A 19,677-nucleotide genomic window follows, 5' to 3' on the forward strand; every position below is an offset into this window, starting at 1 on the left:
TTGGAATAAAGCAAAGATCCGCACATCTCTTTATCTCCCGTGCGTAAAAGTGACCCCGGACTCGGAGCGCACTGACAGAAATAATGTACTATAGATTTCAGATTTTTGTTGTTAAATTATACTCACGTTTACATAAAAAAAATATATTTAAATATATATTTCTAAATTTCATTTGGTAATTTTTAGTTTAAATATAAAGCAAAGTGTTAATAAATATAATTTAAAGCGTTCAGATTTCATTGTATTGCGTAATTATAATCCTGCTTCTTGTTTATTCAGTCCCTAGATACTAAAAAGGCGTTTCCAGTCATTACCTGCTCACTTACAATTTCACTTCTCAATTGCAGAGATGGTTTTCCTGCTCTTTAAATTCAGATTAACACTCAAGTTTCAGTTTTGACACCAAAACCATGCATGTACTCCGTCTCACATCTCTTTTTCAGTACACCTTTAAACAAAGGCTCCAAAGTTTAGTCTGTTTTATGTGTGTGGAAGACATCGTGTAAAATCTCAACTTGCTTTTTAAGAGACTTTATAGAAAATACTTTCTGTTTTTGTGATTCAAGCTTTCTAATCTATTTCTAAATGTCACTTTTTAATATAAAGTTTGGAAGAAATAATGCAAACAGGTAGCAATGTATGCATTCATGCCTGGATAAAAAATGTACTGCAGATTATTCCAATTAAACTTTCACACCTGCTTTGGGAGCATCCCTGTTCTGAAGAACTGTGCTGGAAATAACTTTAATTTGTTAGGCATTTTCCTACAATCATTAGCCTGAAATCTTTTGCAAGACATGCAAACGCTGACACTGCTGCTTGTCTGTTTAAGCAGGTAATAACTTTCTTCTGGAACAGTTTTCAAAACTTGTGCCATTATTTTTAGAAGAAATGTTGAAAGCAATACTTTATCATCTGATGATGTTGAACACTGATATACGGACTTGTAAGATTTTTTTCATTTAAATTAATTCAGTCAGTGGTCTACAGGCAGTTCAAAGCTGAATAAATATGAAAATAACATTGGTTGTCATAGGGATTTTGCAAACATTCACGGTGTAGGTGTTTCTGATATAAATAGATAATTAAAGCTTAAAAATGCTATGACTGGAGAATTTAATAAATTACCACATAGGATTAGATTTTAAGCTCCACCAGGATAAAAGCTTCTGCCGTGTAGGCCAGCTATTTTTAAGAAGATGGACAACCCTAACCCTAACCATAACCCAAAAGTAATATATATATATATATATATATATATATATATATATATATATATATATATATATATAAAGAAACAAACAAACAAGTACAAATAATAGCACAACACATTTAATGGTAAACATCCAAACATTGTAAGTATGAAAGGAAAAGCTCTCTCCCAGGTTGTCATTTTCGGCGTCTTTCTCTCCAGCACTGTGCCTTTGCTTCAATTATTAACTTGAAACCTGAATCTCAGTTAAATTACATCTAGCAATTACTTTGATATTGAGTAATGTTTAGTATTTAATTTGACATCTTTTATTATTTACATGAAACCAAAGTTAAATCCACTGTAGTGAATGTGATGTATAACTCTTTTTATCTAGTTTGAGTTGACTTAATTCTCCTTTGGCTTCTCTCTCTGCACACTGCCGTTTGAAGAAATTTAAAGTAATATGTTTTGCAAAGTAATTATCCTCTTGTTTCATTTGAATGAAAAAATACTTAGTGGGTTGTATTGTGAAATTTTGTTGGGTAACGTCACTTTGACCTTACTCGTTTACTTAAAAAAGTTCAACGTCCATCTGTTGGGAAACAAACAGAAAGCTGGGTTCACCGCTTTGCCACCACAGTAAATTATGTCAGAATAAAAGGCATTCAGACAAGTTTTACTCAAATAATAAAGACCAAATTTAGACCTGATATAATGTGTCTATTTCGCATGCATTTGTAAATTAATTGCTAAGCAGAGAAATAGTTTAAAAAAAGCTGTTAGCATTACTTCTATTTATGGCACAAAGCCATACATTTGCTTCATGTCTCTATAAAGGTTTAGTGTGGCCAAATTGATCAATACTGGGGCATGTTTTCCTGTGACAAAGGTGGAGAAAAGGAGTTTGGGGATGTAGGTGTCAGTGACAATATTCACAATTGTGACTCCTTTTTGACAAATTGAATAATAAGAAACCAATAATTCTGTGTTTTTTTTGTTTTGTTTGGGTTTATGGTTTTATTAAAGACAATTATTAATAATGCAGCACACAATTAGGATGAAAAACATTTCATTTCGGCCTCAGATAATAAGAATCTGTTGACTCTTCCCAGCTCCTTCCAAGACACAGGAATCAAGGTTACCCTTCAAGGGAATGCAGAGGAAATGATTTTCAATATTACAGACAGGTGTTATGTCCCTATGGGAATATCTCCTTGAGCTATATTAAAGAGTGCAGTGTTTTTTTTCCAGTGCTTCCCATGAGTTATTTTCAAGAAGTGCAACAGGTTCCTCCTTTTTTGTGTTTAGCACTGTCTCTCACTGACTGAAGTGACTTGCTGTTGTTCTTCTGAGTTTTTATCTGAGGTTTGTCTTTTTGATGCCTTAATAATAGGACAGACAAAAGAAATGTTGCAGTAGTGGAATTAGATTATTTGAACAAGTATAATTTCAAAATTAAACTAATTATAGCTACCCATTTCAATTAGTCTTTACTTTGTTTTTTAATGGACAGGCTAATCCTCTCACTGTGTATTTGACTGTGAGGCCCCCTGGACATGCCTGTTTAGCTGCCCTGCGGGATGCCTGATCATGACAGCACCACCCTCCTAACCAGACAAACCAAGCGCAGACGTGTCGACATCGGGGTGAAAAGGACTGTGGGTAGCGCAATATTCCCCCGTACCCGGGAGACCCTGCTCAACGCCATGAACCAGTCACACGGCCCTGATCAGGATGGAGACTGCTCACTGGTGAGTCACAGCCATGGGGCCACAAATGGTGACGGCGAGAAGACAAATGTCCTCAGAAAGCTGCTAAAGAGGGCCAACTCTTATGAAGATGCCATGATTCCTTTTCCTGGGGCCACAATCATCTCCCAGTTATTAAAGAACAATATTGGAAAGAATGGAGGGAGTGACTCAGGCTTTCAGGTACAAGTTAATCTGCAGATTTTAGTTTAAAAAACATGTCCTTAACTTTAAAGCCCAAATTAAATTACTGATATGCCTAAAACATTATAAATGTATTGCCTTTGTTTCTTTATCTTAGGGTAGTGGTGCCCTGTCCAGTGGGGGTTCAGAGATTCAGGCTGAAGACGCCTGTAGTAACTCTTCACAAGACAGTCCATCCGACTGCCTTTCCCCTGGTCCTCAGCTACCTCCTCCATCTTCCTCTTCCAACTTTGGACGACAACCACCCCCCTCAAATCACATTTCACACACCTCTTCTCAGTCCTTGTCTTCTTTCGACTTAGACCGACTGTCGGACGAGCATCTCCGCGCCAAGAGAGCCCGCGTGGAAAACATAATCCGTGGCATGAGTCACTCCCCGCTTGTCCGTCCCAATTGCAGTGACCACAACCAAGAAGGCAACCACGAGAATGAAAACAGCAGCAGCAACAGTAACAGCCACAGAATAGAGGACGGCACACACAACAGCAGCCGGCATGGTGAATGCCCTTCCCTTCTGAGCTCTTCTGGTTCACGAGGCGGAGTGATTGGCATTGGTGAAGTATACAGAGAGAATAAGAGGAAGCAGCGTCTCCCCCAGCAGCAACACAGTTTCACCCAGCTGGTTTGTTCCAGACAGGAGCAGAGACAGGAAGAGAGAAGGCAGCTCAAACTACAACTTGAAGACATGCAGGTAACCTTTTAGAAAAAACACTCCACACTCATGTCTGAAAGCTTTCTCTTCAGTTTAATTCTTAAGCTTAAATTAGACTTTGAGATAGTATAGGGGCTCCCCTGAGCTTCTAAAAAAATCAATCAGGGGCAAAAAGAAGATCAACCCATATGTGTTATGTCTTTTCTTTGTTCAGAAACAACTGCGCCAACTTCAAGAGAAGTTCTACCAGATCTATGACTCCGAGACAGAGGAAGAGGAAGAAAATATGGTGAATGGAGAAGCCAACCGAGGAGGGGACAGAGAGGAGGATGGCAACCTTTCAGAGGACAGTATCCGCTCTGACTGCCTGGAGGAGAGGCACAGAGACAGAAGGGGGCAAACACAAGATGATCTTTCTGAACTGGACCCAGGACTGTTCCTGGACCGAGCCCGAGCCCTCCTCCGTGAGCAAGCCTTGATAGATAGAGAAATGGAGGAGGAAGCTGACAGCCGAGAAGAAGAGGAAAGAAATGGAGAAAGGGTGAAAAGGAGAGCGGTAGCAGGGGGTGGGGGAGGAGGAGGTAGGCAGTTGGCCGAGACTCTGAAGCAGGAGCTGAACTGTGCCGTGTCACAGGTTGTTGACACAGTTGTTAAAGGCTTCTCCTCACCCAAGCAGACCCCCAGTCACCATCACGGCTGCCACAGCAGTACACCAGCTGCACCTTCTTCTTCCTCCAACTCATCCTCATCCTGTCCACCACCTTTCGGAGCACTACATCCACTTACCCCAGAGTCACGGTTTGGTGGTGGTAATTTGGCACTCAACTTGAATGGTGAAGGCAGTCCTACCCCTAACTATCATTCGTCCAACCAGAGGCTGCACTGTTTTGGGGATGTAATCATCCCCAGCCCACTTGATCCTTTCGGCGGTCTGAGCAGCAGGCTTAGTGGCGTGCCTACACCCAATGATCAAACAGAGGCTCTGCCGCTGGTAGTGCGCAAAAATGGTGGGAGTGCAGTAGAGACCACCAACTCTTCTCTTCCTCCCCCTCCTCATCATTCCTCATTCCAACCATCTCCGCTCACAGCTTCTCTGGGCTTCAGTCCTCCATCATTTCGCCACCCGTTTCCTCTCCCCCTCATGGGTTACCCCTTTCAGAATCCCCTGGGGTCACATGGGGGTGGAGGTGGCTACCCACCAGGACCAAAAGACCACAGTCGGGTATCCCCCGATTCTATGGACATAACCCGGGAAACTGTCAGCATCAGAACCAAAATGGCATCTCTCGGAGGGGGCCACATGGGTCACCATCACCACAGGCATAGCACTGAAAGCCAGCATGGACCGGAGGGCCTGTCACTGTCCCTCATCAAGTCAGAGTGTGGAGATCTTCAGGATATGGCTGACATTTCTCCCTACTCAGGCAGCACTGTATCCTTAACATATAATACTATATGTACTATAATTAAGCTAAATTTAGGCTAATAGAGCATGGCAAAGCTTCAAAACATAGCCTGAAAGATACAGCCTATACCAATTTGGAAGATTTACCACAAATTTATTGCTATATTCGTGGATATTACTATTAATATTTTCCTTCTCCTGTCCTGAACAGTCACATTTTTCATAACAAAGACAACAGTGGCAGGAGGTAAAGTGACAAAAAGTCTTTAATATCAATTAATTAGCATTCATTGGTTCCTGCTCTGAACCTCTTGTTTTTTCGGTGAGTAGGGAAGATGAAAAGGGCGCGCCGGGTCTTGCAAGAGGGGGAAGATTAAACAGGTCGCACGCTGCTCTCTCAAGCTCTTTTAAGTCTGTACAGCAGGTTGTGTTGTTTAAAGGTGCGGGGTGAGGCTAGTGAGCTCCCTCTTGAACACGCCAACACACACACACACACACACACTGTTTGCAGTGTCTGAGACACTCTGGTGCTGTTAGGGTCTCTTTCATCACAAAGACTTTGTACATAAACGCTCAAAGCAAATCATATTTCACTTTGTCTGAGTGCATGTGTGTGAGGTAAGACCTTGTTCACAGGAGCTCAAAGCTAATCATATTTCAAAGAGCATGTTAGAGGAGCAGGCAAACGTTTTGCTTTATTGACGGCAGCTTTCTAAATTTGTGTGTATTAGTGTTGTGGGCAACAATAAGGAGAAGTGTAACATCTAAAATGTGCACAGTTTCCTCTTTATCATTTTTAGCTTAATCTCCTCCTTGTTACTGTTTTGGAACCCACCCACTCACTTTCATTTGCTGGCCCTTCGTTCTTAGTTGCCTAGCAGCTGTGTATGTTTAGCACACACGTGTATGCACGCAGGAACACCCGCTCTGCCTTTCATGACGTGTGCATGTGGACAGGTGTTTGCAGGTAGCTGTTTATCTTTTCGTTCCTAACCTTTCATATGGAGAGGGCATCTCCAGGTCACCTCACTTTGTTTCACACAAGTGAGCAAAGAGGCACATGTGCAGAAACGCACACATTTGAACAACAAAGTAAAATGAAACATAAGACTTTGAACCTGACATCGGGAACTCCTTGCAGCTGGGATGGGGATTTGATCACAGTAGTCTTCAAAGCTAATGTAGATGTTGCTTTCATGGAAGTACAAGAAATACTGTATTTGACACAGCTCTTGATCTTGTTGAGCTGTTTCATACCAGAATGCTACCTTGTTCATTTGTTAGATAAAAACAAATATTTGAAATAGATCATTATATGAAGACAGGAACCTTGCTTTAAACCATTTCTTTTGGGGAGACATTGCAAAATCTTTTTTTTTTTCCTTATGTTTATCAGAGAAAAATAACTTTTGTCATAACATATAGAGTATCTTTAAATCTTAAAGGGTAACTTACTGTTGTAACAGAGCCTTACTGGTACCACATCTAATGTTTGAAAAATGTGCTTAAAGGAGGCAGTGCCTGGTGGACCAGGGAACATGGGGGTTGGGTGGGCTGTGCGTGGTCTAGGCTACTAGAACACGGTAAATAAATGCTAAATAAACTGACAATTGATAGAAAGATAGCAAAACTCACTATGCCAACTCGCTACAGAGGCATGTATAAGATGGAGACACTTTCATATGCCACAGCAGCAATCCCTTATACCGAGCATGCATGTAGAGACAGTTGTTACGACCCCCTGTTGGTCTAGGGGAGTGGGGTCATAAACATATAGGCAAAAACAGGTAAGTTCTTATAAAATGATAATTTATTTGGTAACAAGAGCTGCAAGCCAGACACAAACAAAAGAAGGGTGGATGAGGGTGCTGTGAAAATAACAAACCAAGTAAAATAAAAGAGATCCTCAAAAGGAGGATTGTGCCTAACTATACATTTAAACAGAGGAGATTCTTACTAAAAAACACAGAGCACAGCACCCACTACACCTAATGAAACTAACATAGGAAAACTCAATGTGGTAGTCAGTGAGGACTCTGGCCCTAATTCCACCCTCTTTCTGGCCTCAAGTTAATAAATGCACATCAAACAAACACAACAAAAGATACTGGCACAGGCTACTAAACACAAACCAAAATGGGTAACCATAAACTTATATGAGCTACTCCACTAAGCACAAATGCATCAGCTAACTAACAATTTCTCATTCACATGAGGCGCACAAGTCAAATGGCTGTGACAAGCTGCCCCAATCAACTGGTGGGCTCTCCTTATGAGCAGGAGGTGATTGTAGGTGGTGACGAGCCATTGGTTGAAGTGGAACCGAGGGAACCAATGGATGGGACTGAGGTCAGCACCCCCAGAAACCAGGAAGTAGGCGGGTCTTTTCACAGGGACAAGCAGCCTACTTAGTATAAATGAGAAAGAAAAAGGGGGAAACACAAATGTGACGGCAAGAGCCGTGACACAGTGAAGAAGCAAACTCCCCTTTACCAGGAAGAAACATCCAGAAGAACCAGAACTAGGCTCAGTGAATTTTACACAAAATCTTAAACAGTACTATCAAAACCTAAATACAGCATACTCTATGATAGCGCTCAGTACCATAATAATAGTGTAGTTTTTTCATGTCGTTTTAAATTTCAAATTTGCCCTGAGATCAAGAATACAAAATAAAGCCACATGCCAGTAATGGTTTAGAGAATACAATGTAAAATAAAAAAAGCTACAACTCTCTTTGTGTGAAACACTTGCTAGCTGCTAGGTGATATGCTAGTTTTAGCAAGCAATTCAATAGCAAGCTATTTCCCTTCAGGACATTTTTCTTTTGAATTGTAAAATGTTACTGTAGAGCTTATAACACCCATTTCAGCACATTTTCAGTATTTCCTTTTTTTGTCTCAATGGGCATGTTCATCAAAAATAAAAGGTATTCATTGTAGATGATTCAGGGTGTAAATTCACTGGCCAAGCAATACCTCAATTTGTTACCCATTTAATAGCATGTTGTCCCTATTTCCATTAACATTTATGCATCCACTTTTTTCTTTTGGTAGTTAAATACTCTTTATGAAGTTTTAACATAAATATTCATATGTCATCTATAACTTCATTTGTACAAAAAAATAAAAATATCTTTATTACACTATCTCCATTGATTTTGGTTCTGATCCCCAATGGGGCCAGTACACTAATAAAATATGAGAGATTATAGTTTTTATGTTAAATCTCCAGCTGATAAAAGCTAAGACTAAGGTCAAAATAAGATATGTTTTGCAAGAGAATCTGTTTATTTATCTATTTTTAGCTGAATGTTGCTTAAACTTGCAGTAACTGAAGTGGAAATATTCAATCAAAAATCAAGAATCTTTATTGTCACCATGTGTTAGTTGTGAATTTTCCTTTGAGACAGACCCCGGCTTAAGATGTACATGGATAACATAACACAGAGACACACAGACTAAATATTTTAAATTTTTTAAACATTATAGGATTAGTGCTCGGAGTGCCGATTAGACGAACAACACAAAGACAAACATAAAAATCTGGGTGCCTCCAGCAGCTGCATGTTTCTACGCCACCATGTGATATTTGTCCCATTTAAACTAAATTTGTTTGTAAAGCATCAAATATGAAGGCAAGTATTTATAAAGCAATTGCAGTGAGCAGTATTCAACAAAAGAATTACATTTTTGCCAACTATGTATGATTTGGGTTTTACCGAGTCAAACAGCAATGAAATTGGATAAAACCAAGGGCTCCTTTAGATTGAAAACAAGGCTTATCTAAACAAAATACAAATTGTTTCAAAGCACCCTCTATAAAAGCAGTACATGTGTTTGTGAAATTGGCAAACTAAGTGAATACAGGGATTTTAAATAATGTTGTACCTGAAAAAGTTGCGTATTAAAGATCTAAAATTGCGTGGTGGCTTCGGTGGCGCAGTAGTTAGCAACATGTCCTCAACAGGCCCTCCAGGGTTCGACTTCGACTTGTGGTCCTTTGCCGCATGTCTCTCCCCCTCTCTCGTACACCCTTTCCTGTCAGCCCAATGCCATGAAAACCTCAAAAACAACAAATCTAAAATTGTGAAAGTACAAAACAGCAAAGGATCAAACTTACTTGTGTATAAATTATTAATTAAGTGGACATGTTACTGTTCTTTGCAGTCCCTTCAAGGCATTTTGCAATGATCATCAGTCACCTGAAAGGCTGCCTTTTACAGTGAACACACTCAGGTCTGTGTATCTTTAATCCTTTGTATTAAGATGAGCAGATGTCCTCCATTCATATATGAATTTATCCCTCCACCCTCCCTCTTTGCCTCTCAATCCTGCTCTTCCATTTACACACACACACACACACACACACACACACACACACACACACACACACACACACACACACACACACACACACACACACACACACACACACACACCTGGTAACAAGGTCAAGTTACCGCTGGTAGAGTGAGCTCTGCACAACACTCGCAGCTTATTTGACAGCTATGCATTAGGCTAAACACAGACCAATAGGAAAAGAAAGGAGTAAATTGGGAGGAAGAGGAATAGGAGGAAAAAGAACATGTTTGCTGTTTATTCAGTAACCCCCTTGAGCTACTATTACATCAAAAACAATGCCTCATTTACTCTTTATTCATTATATTACCTCACACTTATTCACTGTTAGTCCCGTTTAGTTTGTTTGTGTCCAAAGAAAATAGTACATTTTGTGCAGGGTTTTAGTGTGTGTTCTGAGTGGGTACAGTGACTGGTTGGCATGAATGTTAACAATGAGATAGTGTTTTTGTCCCATGACATGATGATCCAGTCTCTAAATGAATGATGGCTCACGCTGAGACTCACTTCTAGTTGAACATGGAGGCTGCATCATGACACTTTCCAGATGTTGCTTAATTATGATTTGGAGCAGTGACTATAATATTTTGTGAATGGCAAAGCCCTTGAAATTTAAATGTGGCACACCATTATGATTTCAAATTTGATTCTCTCCTCAAATTGCTCTTTTTTTCCCTTTTTTCTTTACACCAGAAAGCTGATGCCACTCTTTCCTCTTTTTCCAGCTGTACATGGCCCCTAAGGTTTTCTTGTGTGTGTGTGTGTGTGTGTGTGTGTGTGTGTGTGTGTGTGTGTGTGTGTGTGTGTGTGCTAATTGACCTTGCAGGGGGCTCCATTGATTGCCTCATCTTCTCTGATAGATTATAGGCTTTTTAATGTGGTAGGGAAATGGCAGCATGGTGGGACACAGCTGTTGCGACCACACACACACACTAACAGTCACTCGCTGTTGGACACACTTGCTTTGGGCGCTCCTGAATCCAAGGCCCTCACAATTATTATTTTTGTCGCTGAGACTGTGGGATGCAGGTTGATTGTGGGATTTGATCAAAAGCCAGCAGGTGCTTGTGTTTGCTTTGGGTGTAAACTACCATATTCACCACAACATCAGGCCCATAGGGTTTTTATGTCTAATTTGGCCTTAAATGGGACAAACATTTTCAGTACTTGGAGGAATATATTTGGTTTTCTGCATTCTTTAATGAGGCCAAAGATTCACAACCCATCCCTGCAAGTTTGGTTTAAGCCATAACTAAAGCATCCCTTTATCCTGACTATTTATGATTTTTTGGGTGCTGAGCATTTCACCCTTTAATGTTTACCACTGTTGATTGTTTCGCACTTGAGGTTATTGGGTATATGGAAGAAAACTGTCTGCCAAGACTCAATTTGTATCAGCTATGCACCAATTCATACCTATGTATGGTTCTAGATATTTCACATCCACATTGAAGATTTAAAGTACTCTAATTTATGTTAGAATTTACGAGCTTACATGTACTATATTTTAAGGGTTCGTGACCTCTCATATTTCAGGAGAGACAATTGGAGCAAAAATGGAATAGGAACCAATATAAAAGGCAATATGTAATCATTCAGGTATAATTTAAAGTCTACAATTGAATTAAATAGGAGATTTCAGCATTTTTATTATTATTTATCTTTAGAATTCATAAAAATACTCAAGTTCTAAGAATGACAAACTGAAAACATACAAAAGCTAGATTTTTTTTTTAGAAATATGTCCATTTAGACCACTACAGAGGCAGTCCCCATAGCACTGAAATTTGTCACAACTTCTACATTAACACGTCAAAATTTGAATGAAAACAGTTACTCTTTATAGCTAAGATGCAAGCCAGCATATATCTATCTATCTATCTATCTATCTATATATATATATATATATATATATATATATATATATATATATATATATATATATATATATATACTCTTTTATCAGACTGGACAAAACATAAAGTTGGCTAAAAAGTGAGGGAAAGTTGTCGACAGAAGTGTTCCTAGTGTGCTAATAGCCCGAGTCACTGTTATGTTACACTGTGCTCTGTAATGATTACAAAACACTTGTAAGGATATTACTGTGAATTGAAGAAAATATGTAATTTGAGAAGAAAGTTACTCCCTTGGTTGCAGTTGGTTATGTGTTAGTCTGTGCTCAGTTTTCTGTGCTGAGGTGAGGAGCTGATTTTTGGTTCAGCATACTGCAAAGGACATGTCGTGTAGGCTTTATCATTACAAATGCAGAAGATCACAGTTTGGACTGATTTAGTAGCAAAACTCTCTATGTGTGTTCTTTTAAAAGTTTTTGATAACTCCACCACCTTTAAGCTCCTTAACCTGTTATGATTCAGATTCAGGAGGGTTTGTCTCCAAATCATCTCAAAAAAGCCAAGTTAATGTTCTTCTACACTCGCTACCCTTCCTCCAACATGCTCAAAATGTTCTTCTCTGACGTCAAGGTAAGACCCATTTCTTTATTTTTATCCTTCTTCCCTTTTGAAAAAGACACTATTCTTCTTTAGTGCCATTTTGTATCATGTCGTGCTGTATGTCCCTTTGTAGTCTGACTGAGAATGATTTTAAAGAACATTTATTTAAAACAGCTTTTGTTAAAATAAACATACCTTTCATTAATTTCTAATTTGGTCATAAAATCTATAGCCTTCATCAAATCCTCAGGGTAACTGCTGTTCTAGCCAATGCAAAGCAGTGTGAAATTGTGAAAATAGAATTACAGTATTATTCGGACTATAATTCACTCATGAAAATAAGTTGTATCAGTCAAAAAATGCGTCATAAATACGAGAAAAAAAACATATAATTCGCACCGGACTGTACACATTTATTTAGACATTTATTTCACACAATCCTTGGCTAAAAACTGACATTTAATCTGGCAAGCAGAGATGAAAGTAAGCCGATACAGTTGGATACTGCATACCGCTGAAAGGATTTAAGCCAGAATGCAGTACAGAGAAGAGGGGAGAGCAGTCTCCACCTATAAAGCTTTCATTCTGAAACAGCCACTGCTGCACGTTAGATCAGAAAATAGATCTGCTAACCAGATTCAGTCTGAAACATCACAATCTTTTTATATAAGTTTTGTTTCTATTAATTCTGAATTGTTTCTGAACTACATGTGCTGTGTTTCTGTGCCTCAACTCTCTTACCTATTCTCCTATCCCTTTCCTCGGAGCAAGCGCCCAGCCTTCAAAACGTGTGCCATTATGTTTCATGTCTTTCAGCAAAATTTCCCAAATAAAATTAATGGGAGAGTTAGTAGTTGTGTTTTGTTCTATAATGTTCAATCTTAACGACATAGAACAAGTGGTGCTTCGTTGAGTTGCTGTGTTGCCTTACACTTGATTCAGGTACGCATAATTTAGTAACACTTAATTTAAGTGCGTACTTTTAAGGGCCATTTTGAGGGACTTGTAACATTGGGGGGGGGGGGGGCATCATCTCAGGCCTCCTCATTCCTCCTCTTCCCTCTAAACCAGCCTTTATTTATTTATGCATTTTTTCCCACTGTTTATTTCTCACGTGCAGCGCATGCATGGAAAACGCAAAAAAAAAAATCTGCCCACCTCAACACGGTAGAATAAATTATGCTGGGACTGGACAATTTGCTCCCAAATAAAAAAAACTCTACTGTCACTAGGAACCAGTGAGACACAGATCTTGAAAAGCTAGGCCTATAATCTGGGATAACAATACATAAATAAAAGCACTATCTCATATAGGCTTCGGCCTTTAAGAATATTGCTGGGCTGAAAGCGAAGCAGAAAGTAATCATTCTGTCCGCTCGGACCACAAACATCACATGTGCTAGAAGAACAACTTCAAACTCAACCTGCGGCACGCACAATTACTCACTAGAGTACCCTGCACAATATAGAAGATATAATGTCTGGTCAGGGCAGAGATTGAGATTACTAACCTGCGAAAGGTGACAACAAAGGTTAGAAATTACAGTCTAGAAATGCATGGAGCTGAAAAAGAGGGAAAAATCAGCAGCTGGATTACGTGTAAAGATGAAGTGTGAGCCCCCGGACGTGTTTCAAGTGTGGCAGCTGAGGGGAAAATGTTGGTCCATAGGGAGGCTTGATGAAAGTCAACCACAGTCAAAAATGAGGTCATAGGTCTATATTGATAAACAAACCCATAGATTAATGATAATCGGGTGTGTTTTCATTCCCTGGATGTTAATCTTATAATTCAGATTGTGCCTTTTATAATCAGCTACAATACTTTCTTATTAAAGTCAGGGCCATAAAGATTGTGTCGTTTTGTTGAGCTGTTTTTGAAGAACTTATTCTTCATTGCAAAACAACTGTATTTCCCCCTTTTTAGCAGATTAAATTAAAACTCAGTTGCCCTGAGTGCTTTAGACACTCTAAAAACTAGTAATTAGGGCTGTCAGTTTTAACGCGTTTTTAATGCATTAACTTTGTTAGACCATACCACAGACGTTAATCGCGTGAATGCTTTATTTTGCAAGCAGCACTCTCCGGACTGTATGTTTTTTTTGCCCTCTGCGCTTTCCGTAGTTTCTAGAGGTTGTAGCAAAACAGACCCGCACGTACTGTTGCCAAGCCCGCTTATCTAACGCGACTTAGGTCTTCTTTTTTCTAAAGTCGCTTGTAAATGAGTTGCGGGTTGCAGTTTTTTTGGGCTTGTTTCTGAAAGTGAAGTCGCTTATTTGGGCTCTAAAATAAGTGACGCTGCCGCACTACAGTGAGTATAACTAGCTGAAATATCCCTTCACCTCATAACGCACCCCATCCTCCTCTACACTGATATAGGAGCCGAGGGAGTAAAGGCAGAGAGAGCAACTCTGCCTGTATTTTCTGCAGTTTACGGTTGCAATAATAGATGATAACTGCTGAAAGTAGATTATGCGGTGCAGATCACTATTTTGAGCAGAGATTGGTTCTGAAGATGATTTTTTACATGCTGATAACATTGCAGAAACCCAACCCATAAACTATACTTTAATGCTTGTTGATTTGTTGTCTTTTTGTCTCTAAAATGTAAAAACATTTTCTGCATGAAATTTTTATTTATTTACACATTTGTTTACACATTGTGTAATCATCAGGGAGTTATGATTAGTGATTTAGCCATTATAGGCCAGATTTTAGCATTTTCTGGCACCAGGATGTTTTCATTCCAATTCTGGAAAGTGCTTGAAAATAAAAAAATATATATATTTTTTTTACAAGCATGTTTTTCACAAGTGTCATTTATTGCAAAATTGCATATTAAAATGCCCAAATAGGCTTTTACACTTTCAGAAATAAAAAGATAAAATATGCACATAAAATATAAACATTTCAAATTTGGTTAAAAGCTAAAAAGAATAGCTGTGTTTTAAGACAACGTTTAAAAACAGAAAGTCTGCCTATAAGATATTTCATTCCAGAATCTTGGTGCAACAACGAGAAAGTGTCGTTACCTCTTTGCACTCTCTTTGTTTTTCAAATGACTAATAAAAACTGACTTGCCAACCTGAACAAACAAGAGGAGCATATAGATGAAGCAGGACTGACAGATCCTAGAAAGCAAGACCATGAAGATATTTAAAGAAATAAAACAATTTTAAAATCAATCCAAATTTGAACCAGTAGCCAATGAATTGCGGTTAAAACGGAAAATTGTGTTCTTGTTTCATGGTAGCAGTTAAAAGAAGTCCAGAAGTGTTTTGGAACAGCTGCAGTCAAGCCCCTGGAGTTTTGTTAAGACCAGAGTTAAGTGCAGAGCAGTAATCTAAACAAGTTTTAAGAATAGCTTAAAATATTTGGTCAGTTGTCTGTTTGAAAAAGCTGGACCGGACCACAGATTTTAACTGAGGCTCAAATTACAAAAATAAGGCTAAACACTGGTTTCTTATAACTGAGCCCAATGGGACGGGGTAAAGAGAGAAGATGAAGGGGCCAAGAATGGAGCCTTAAGGTACTCTGCATGAGTAGGACTCTTTAATAAGATAAAATAAAATAAAATAAAAGAGCAGTCCATTCATAAAAAAACTACGGTTTGGTGTGTCCTAGCTGTCTGATGGATGATGGCTGACACACTGCCATGGTTTATTGGAATTATCCAGAAGTTCTTCCGATGTCCTCATGTCTCTAAGATATATTAGAGGGAAAAATGTTCTGATTAATATTTTGCTCTTTGAATTTAAAGATGTTCACATGAGCAGAGATGGTACTTTCTCCTTCCTCTCTGCTTGTATCTTCTTCACAAAGATTAAACCTGCCATTTGTGGAAAGTACTAATCCAAGTTACACCAATTACACAGCTGCATCCACAATCGTCTGAATAACATAGAACATGCCAAGGAGGTTGAATGGGGTAAATTAGCAACTCCAACCGGCAAGGTTCTTTCCAGGGCATTTCAGCATAATGGGCTGTAACGCTGAAAGTCTTCAAACTTATGCTGATATCAGACCATGAGCTTAATGGTGCTACGTGCTAAACTAACAGTATGACACAGATGTTTCAGAGCAACATAAGGCTCACATACATCAGCGAAGTTGTAAACCACCTGGACAACAGACCTTTAAGCTAGCACTAGCTGTTATTAGCTTCACGGACATCCCAATAACAGGGTTCTGTCACGATCTGGGCTCTCCTATCGAGCTGCACCACACAACGGTCTGCTGCGTGAATGCATACTTAAACAGTGAAACAACATACAAACATGTGTTCTGTCTTTGTTGTCTGTAAGTTAAGGTTTCAATATATTTTTAAGCGGTACATGAGCAGGATATAGTTTTCACAAGCCTAGAGCACCCTCTTCTGGCTATAGGCAGTAATGTTACTCCTTGGTTTATGCTGGTCAGTATGTATTACCATTTAAAATTGATATACAAGTCGCACCTGACTATGAGTCGCAGGATTGGAAGAAAAATATGAAAAGTGTAAGGTATAGTTTGAAAAATACAGTAGAAATGGGTTTCCAAGATTCTACACATAAATAGCGGATAAGTGTCATGGATGTATGTATTTAGTCTTCCAAAGTCAGTACTTCCTACAATCACTTTTTGCTGCAAACCCAGCAGCAGGTCTTTTAGGGTATATCTGCACCAGCATTGCACATCTGGCTCCAGCTCTTTCAAAGGGGCTGGAAAGTAAACGTTTGCCTAAATAGCCTTGGAAGGTGACTGTAAGGTCCCTTTAGGTAAAATATTTTTGCTCAATGTGGTCTCTCTGTGAGAGGCACTGGACTTTTGAACTCCCGTCAATTTAAAGTCTGTAACCAGATACAACATTATTTTTAAACATACTAAATATTGGTTTTGTCAAAACTCAAATTGTAATTTGTTTAACATGGTTCTCCGCCATGTTTTAGGTATATTTGTATTTATTCTCAAATTTTTATCAGTATTTTAATTATTGCTGTATTTTAGATATTCTGTTTTTAACAGCCCATTGTGGAACATGTCCTGCAAATTATCTCAGGCTATAAGCACCATGATGCATCCAAGGGACTAATGCTATCTCAGTTTCTTTATGTTATTGTCTGTCTCTATTAAATGAACAAAAATAAAAAGCTCATAAAAATTTATGTATCGCCAAATATACCTAAATTATATCTAGGTCTGGATATTGACAGGGCCATTTTAAATCATAAATATACCTTCATCTAAACAATTCCATTCTATCTCTGGATGTATGTTTTGGGTTATTGTTCTGCTGGAAGTTCCAGTCTCTTGTCGTTGACACCCTCTAACAGATTTTCTTCCATGATTGCCCTGTATTTAGCTTCTTTCATTTTTCCATCAACTCCAACATGGGAAGATTTCTGTTCTGTAATAAAAGATCTCCACAGCATGATGCTGCTACAACCATTTTTCTCCAAACCTCTGAAGCTTTAACTGAATGACTTTAATCAGGCAGATTCTAAATTACACAGATGGATTCTATTTAATTATAATATGACTTCTAATTTTATTTTAGGAATATCAGAGTAAACTGGATCTAAAGAAAATGCATGTCAGACTCAGATTTCTATTTGTAAAATAAGAACTTGAAGACCACATATCATTTCCCTGGCACTTATGTGTTGTTTTGATCCAAATTAGACATGAAGTTGGTCATTGTAATATGAGAAAATCAGAAAAAAAAAATCAAGCAGTAGGAAAACATTTGCTGGGTATTTTGTTGTTCTTCAATGCCACTGTCGTATTTAGATTATCATTGCATCGTTCTATATATATCTGAGTTCTTGTGTGTGTCTGTTGTGAAAACATGCAGCACAGATGGGTGCTCCAGCCTGGCACATTTTGTGCCATAATTAGAGTTTCTGGCCTTAATCGGCCTGCATTTAGTGAGTAAGATGGGGGGTTAACGCCCACTTTCCTCTCACACACTCCCACACATACAGTACAATCCCTTCCCCCAACTCACACACACCATAACCTAAACCATTGTGTTGTTGTCCCTCAAACACGCCAGTTGTGACTGAGTAAAAAATGCATTAAAGATGTTAGAGACAAGGGTAAATGGACTTCAAAGAAGTTTGTAGAGAAAAATGACAAAGCGTGTGTGAGTGATTGCATGTTTGAGGAAAATGACAGAGGGATTGCAGGGGAGGAGAGGTTAAGGGGGACAAAGAAATGAAAGGGATGACAACAGAACAACAGCTTTAAAACAAAAGCGCTGATTGTTTTGTGTGTACAGGCTGCTACGGGTTAGCAAAGGAGCATACGGCTGTTCGACAGATTCAGGACGCTCTATTCAAATGAGCAACCACTCTCTCCCTTTCACACACACATACACTCACACACACCAGCTGCCCTTTGGCTCATATCTATGGTGACCACTTCCTCGTGGTAGTGCCACATCCTCATTGGCTGTCATGGGACACCAGGTTGCCAAGCAAACTCAAGGTTGCTAAGCTGACCTACCGCAGGAGAGTGAGAGCCTGAATTGTCATCTAGGAGCCCATTAAGTGATTAAAAAAACTACATTTTTTTTATCTTGCAAAACATTTAAATCACCAAAATTCAGACAGCAACACAGAACACGTTAAATAAAAACAACTAAACTTGCGAAAATGATAGTCCGGCCATATGTATAATGGATCAACAAATACAAATAACGAAAAAATGCACTAAAACACAAAAAAAACCTATGGAAATCAGAGTGTAATGCATTCCCTTTGATGGCAGTGTTTTTGCAGTAATATAAATTTATTATATTAGACCAGGGAATCCCAAAGCGCACCCCCGAGGTGCCACTAGGGGGTGCGCGAGTTGAAAAATCGCGCAGCGCCTACAAACAGCGCTGCTCATGGTGCCGTGACTCTGAACTGGCGACAAGCACTGACGCCCATGACACGCCCACACCGCTGCTGCCACTGCTGCTGCTGCTGGGGGGGCTTTTCACTGTTCATTGCGATTCAGACAGGCACAGTTAATTTTAAAGATGCAGTTTTAGTGTATATATAGACAGGAACAGAGAGGAACAGAGAAACCAGAAACCAACGGGGGTGCGTCAACCCGGATGGGACATTGAAGGGGATGCACGGCTAAAAAAGTTTGGGAACGCCTGTAATTGTCTTGTGAAATCACTAGATTTTGTCAGGAATGTGAATTCCTGACCCCACTTTTTGTCTTTTTTTCCACTTAGAAACTAAGCTGGGTACACAGTAGGGTATAAACCTTGAAAAACATAAAGAAATTCCATACTTTTAAAATATTGGCTCAGATTTTTAAGTGAGGTTCTAAGACGATATTATGGTATTAGTTCCCTAATCTTTTGTATATGTCTTATCACCACAAGCTTGTTGGAAAGGTAAACTTTAGAAATGCAGGTTGGGTAAATATAGGCCCGTTTACACTACACCTAAAAACCGAGCCATGCCGAGACCAGTCCAAGCTTGGATCAGTTAACCGGGATAAAAACGGCCGTTTACACACAAGAGTTATCTCGGTTACCTCGGTTCCTTGGTTGCTGCACGCCTCCTAGTGGCGATCTGCGGTACTACCGCTCTCTGGAATTAAAGGCGGGACCGAGCAAATCAAAATGGTGGCACCCGTAACATTCAGGATGTTATGGTTAGACAGAGTCGGCTTTTGGGA

At 39.2% G+C, this 19,677-nt stretch overlaps 1 protein-coding gene across 2 annotated transcripts in view; it reads left to right on the forward strand.

Annotated features, from left to right (window-relative positions):
- The window catches only part of LOC105918555 (prospero homeobox protein 1), a 72,613-nt gene that overhangs the window by 882 nt on the left and 52,054 nt on the right, over positions 1-19,677 (forward strand). For both annotated transcript variants that reach the window (XM_036127975.1, XM_012853667.3), the window contains exons 2-5: positions 2,709-3,126; positions 3,245-3,838; positions 4,014-5,231; positions 11,941-12,048. In XM_036127975.1, coding sequence (XP_035983868.1) covers positions 2,776-3,126; positions 3,245-3,838; positions 4,014-5,231; positions 11,941-12,048 — 2,271 coding nt within the window. In that variant the 5' untranslated portion in view covers positions 2,709-2,775. The remainder of the gene's footprint in view (positions 1-2,708; positions 3,127-3,244; positions 3,839-4,013; positions 5,232-11,940; positions 12,049-19,677) is intronic.

Source organism: Fundulus heteroclitus, chromosome 24 (genome assembly GCF_011125445.2).
Source record: "Fundulus heteroclitus isolate FHET01 chromosome 24, MU-UCD_Fhet_4.1, whole genome shotgun sequence".
Classification (NCBI taxonomy): domain Eukaryota; kingdom Metazoa; phylum Chordata; class Actinopteri; order Cyprinodontiformes; family Fundulidae; genus Fundulus; species Fundulus heteroclitus.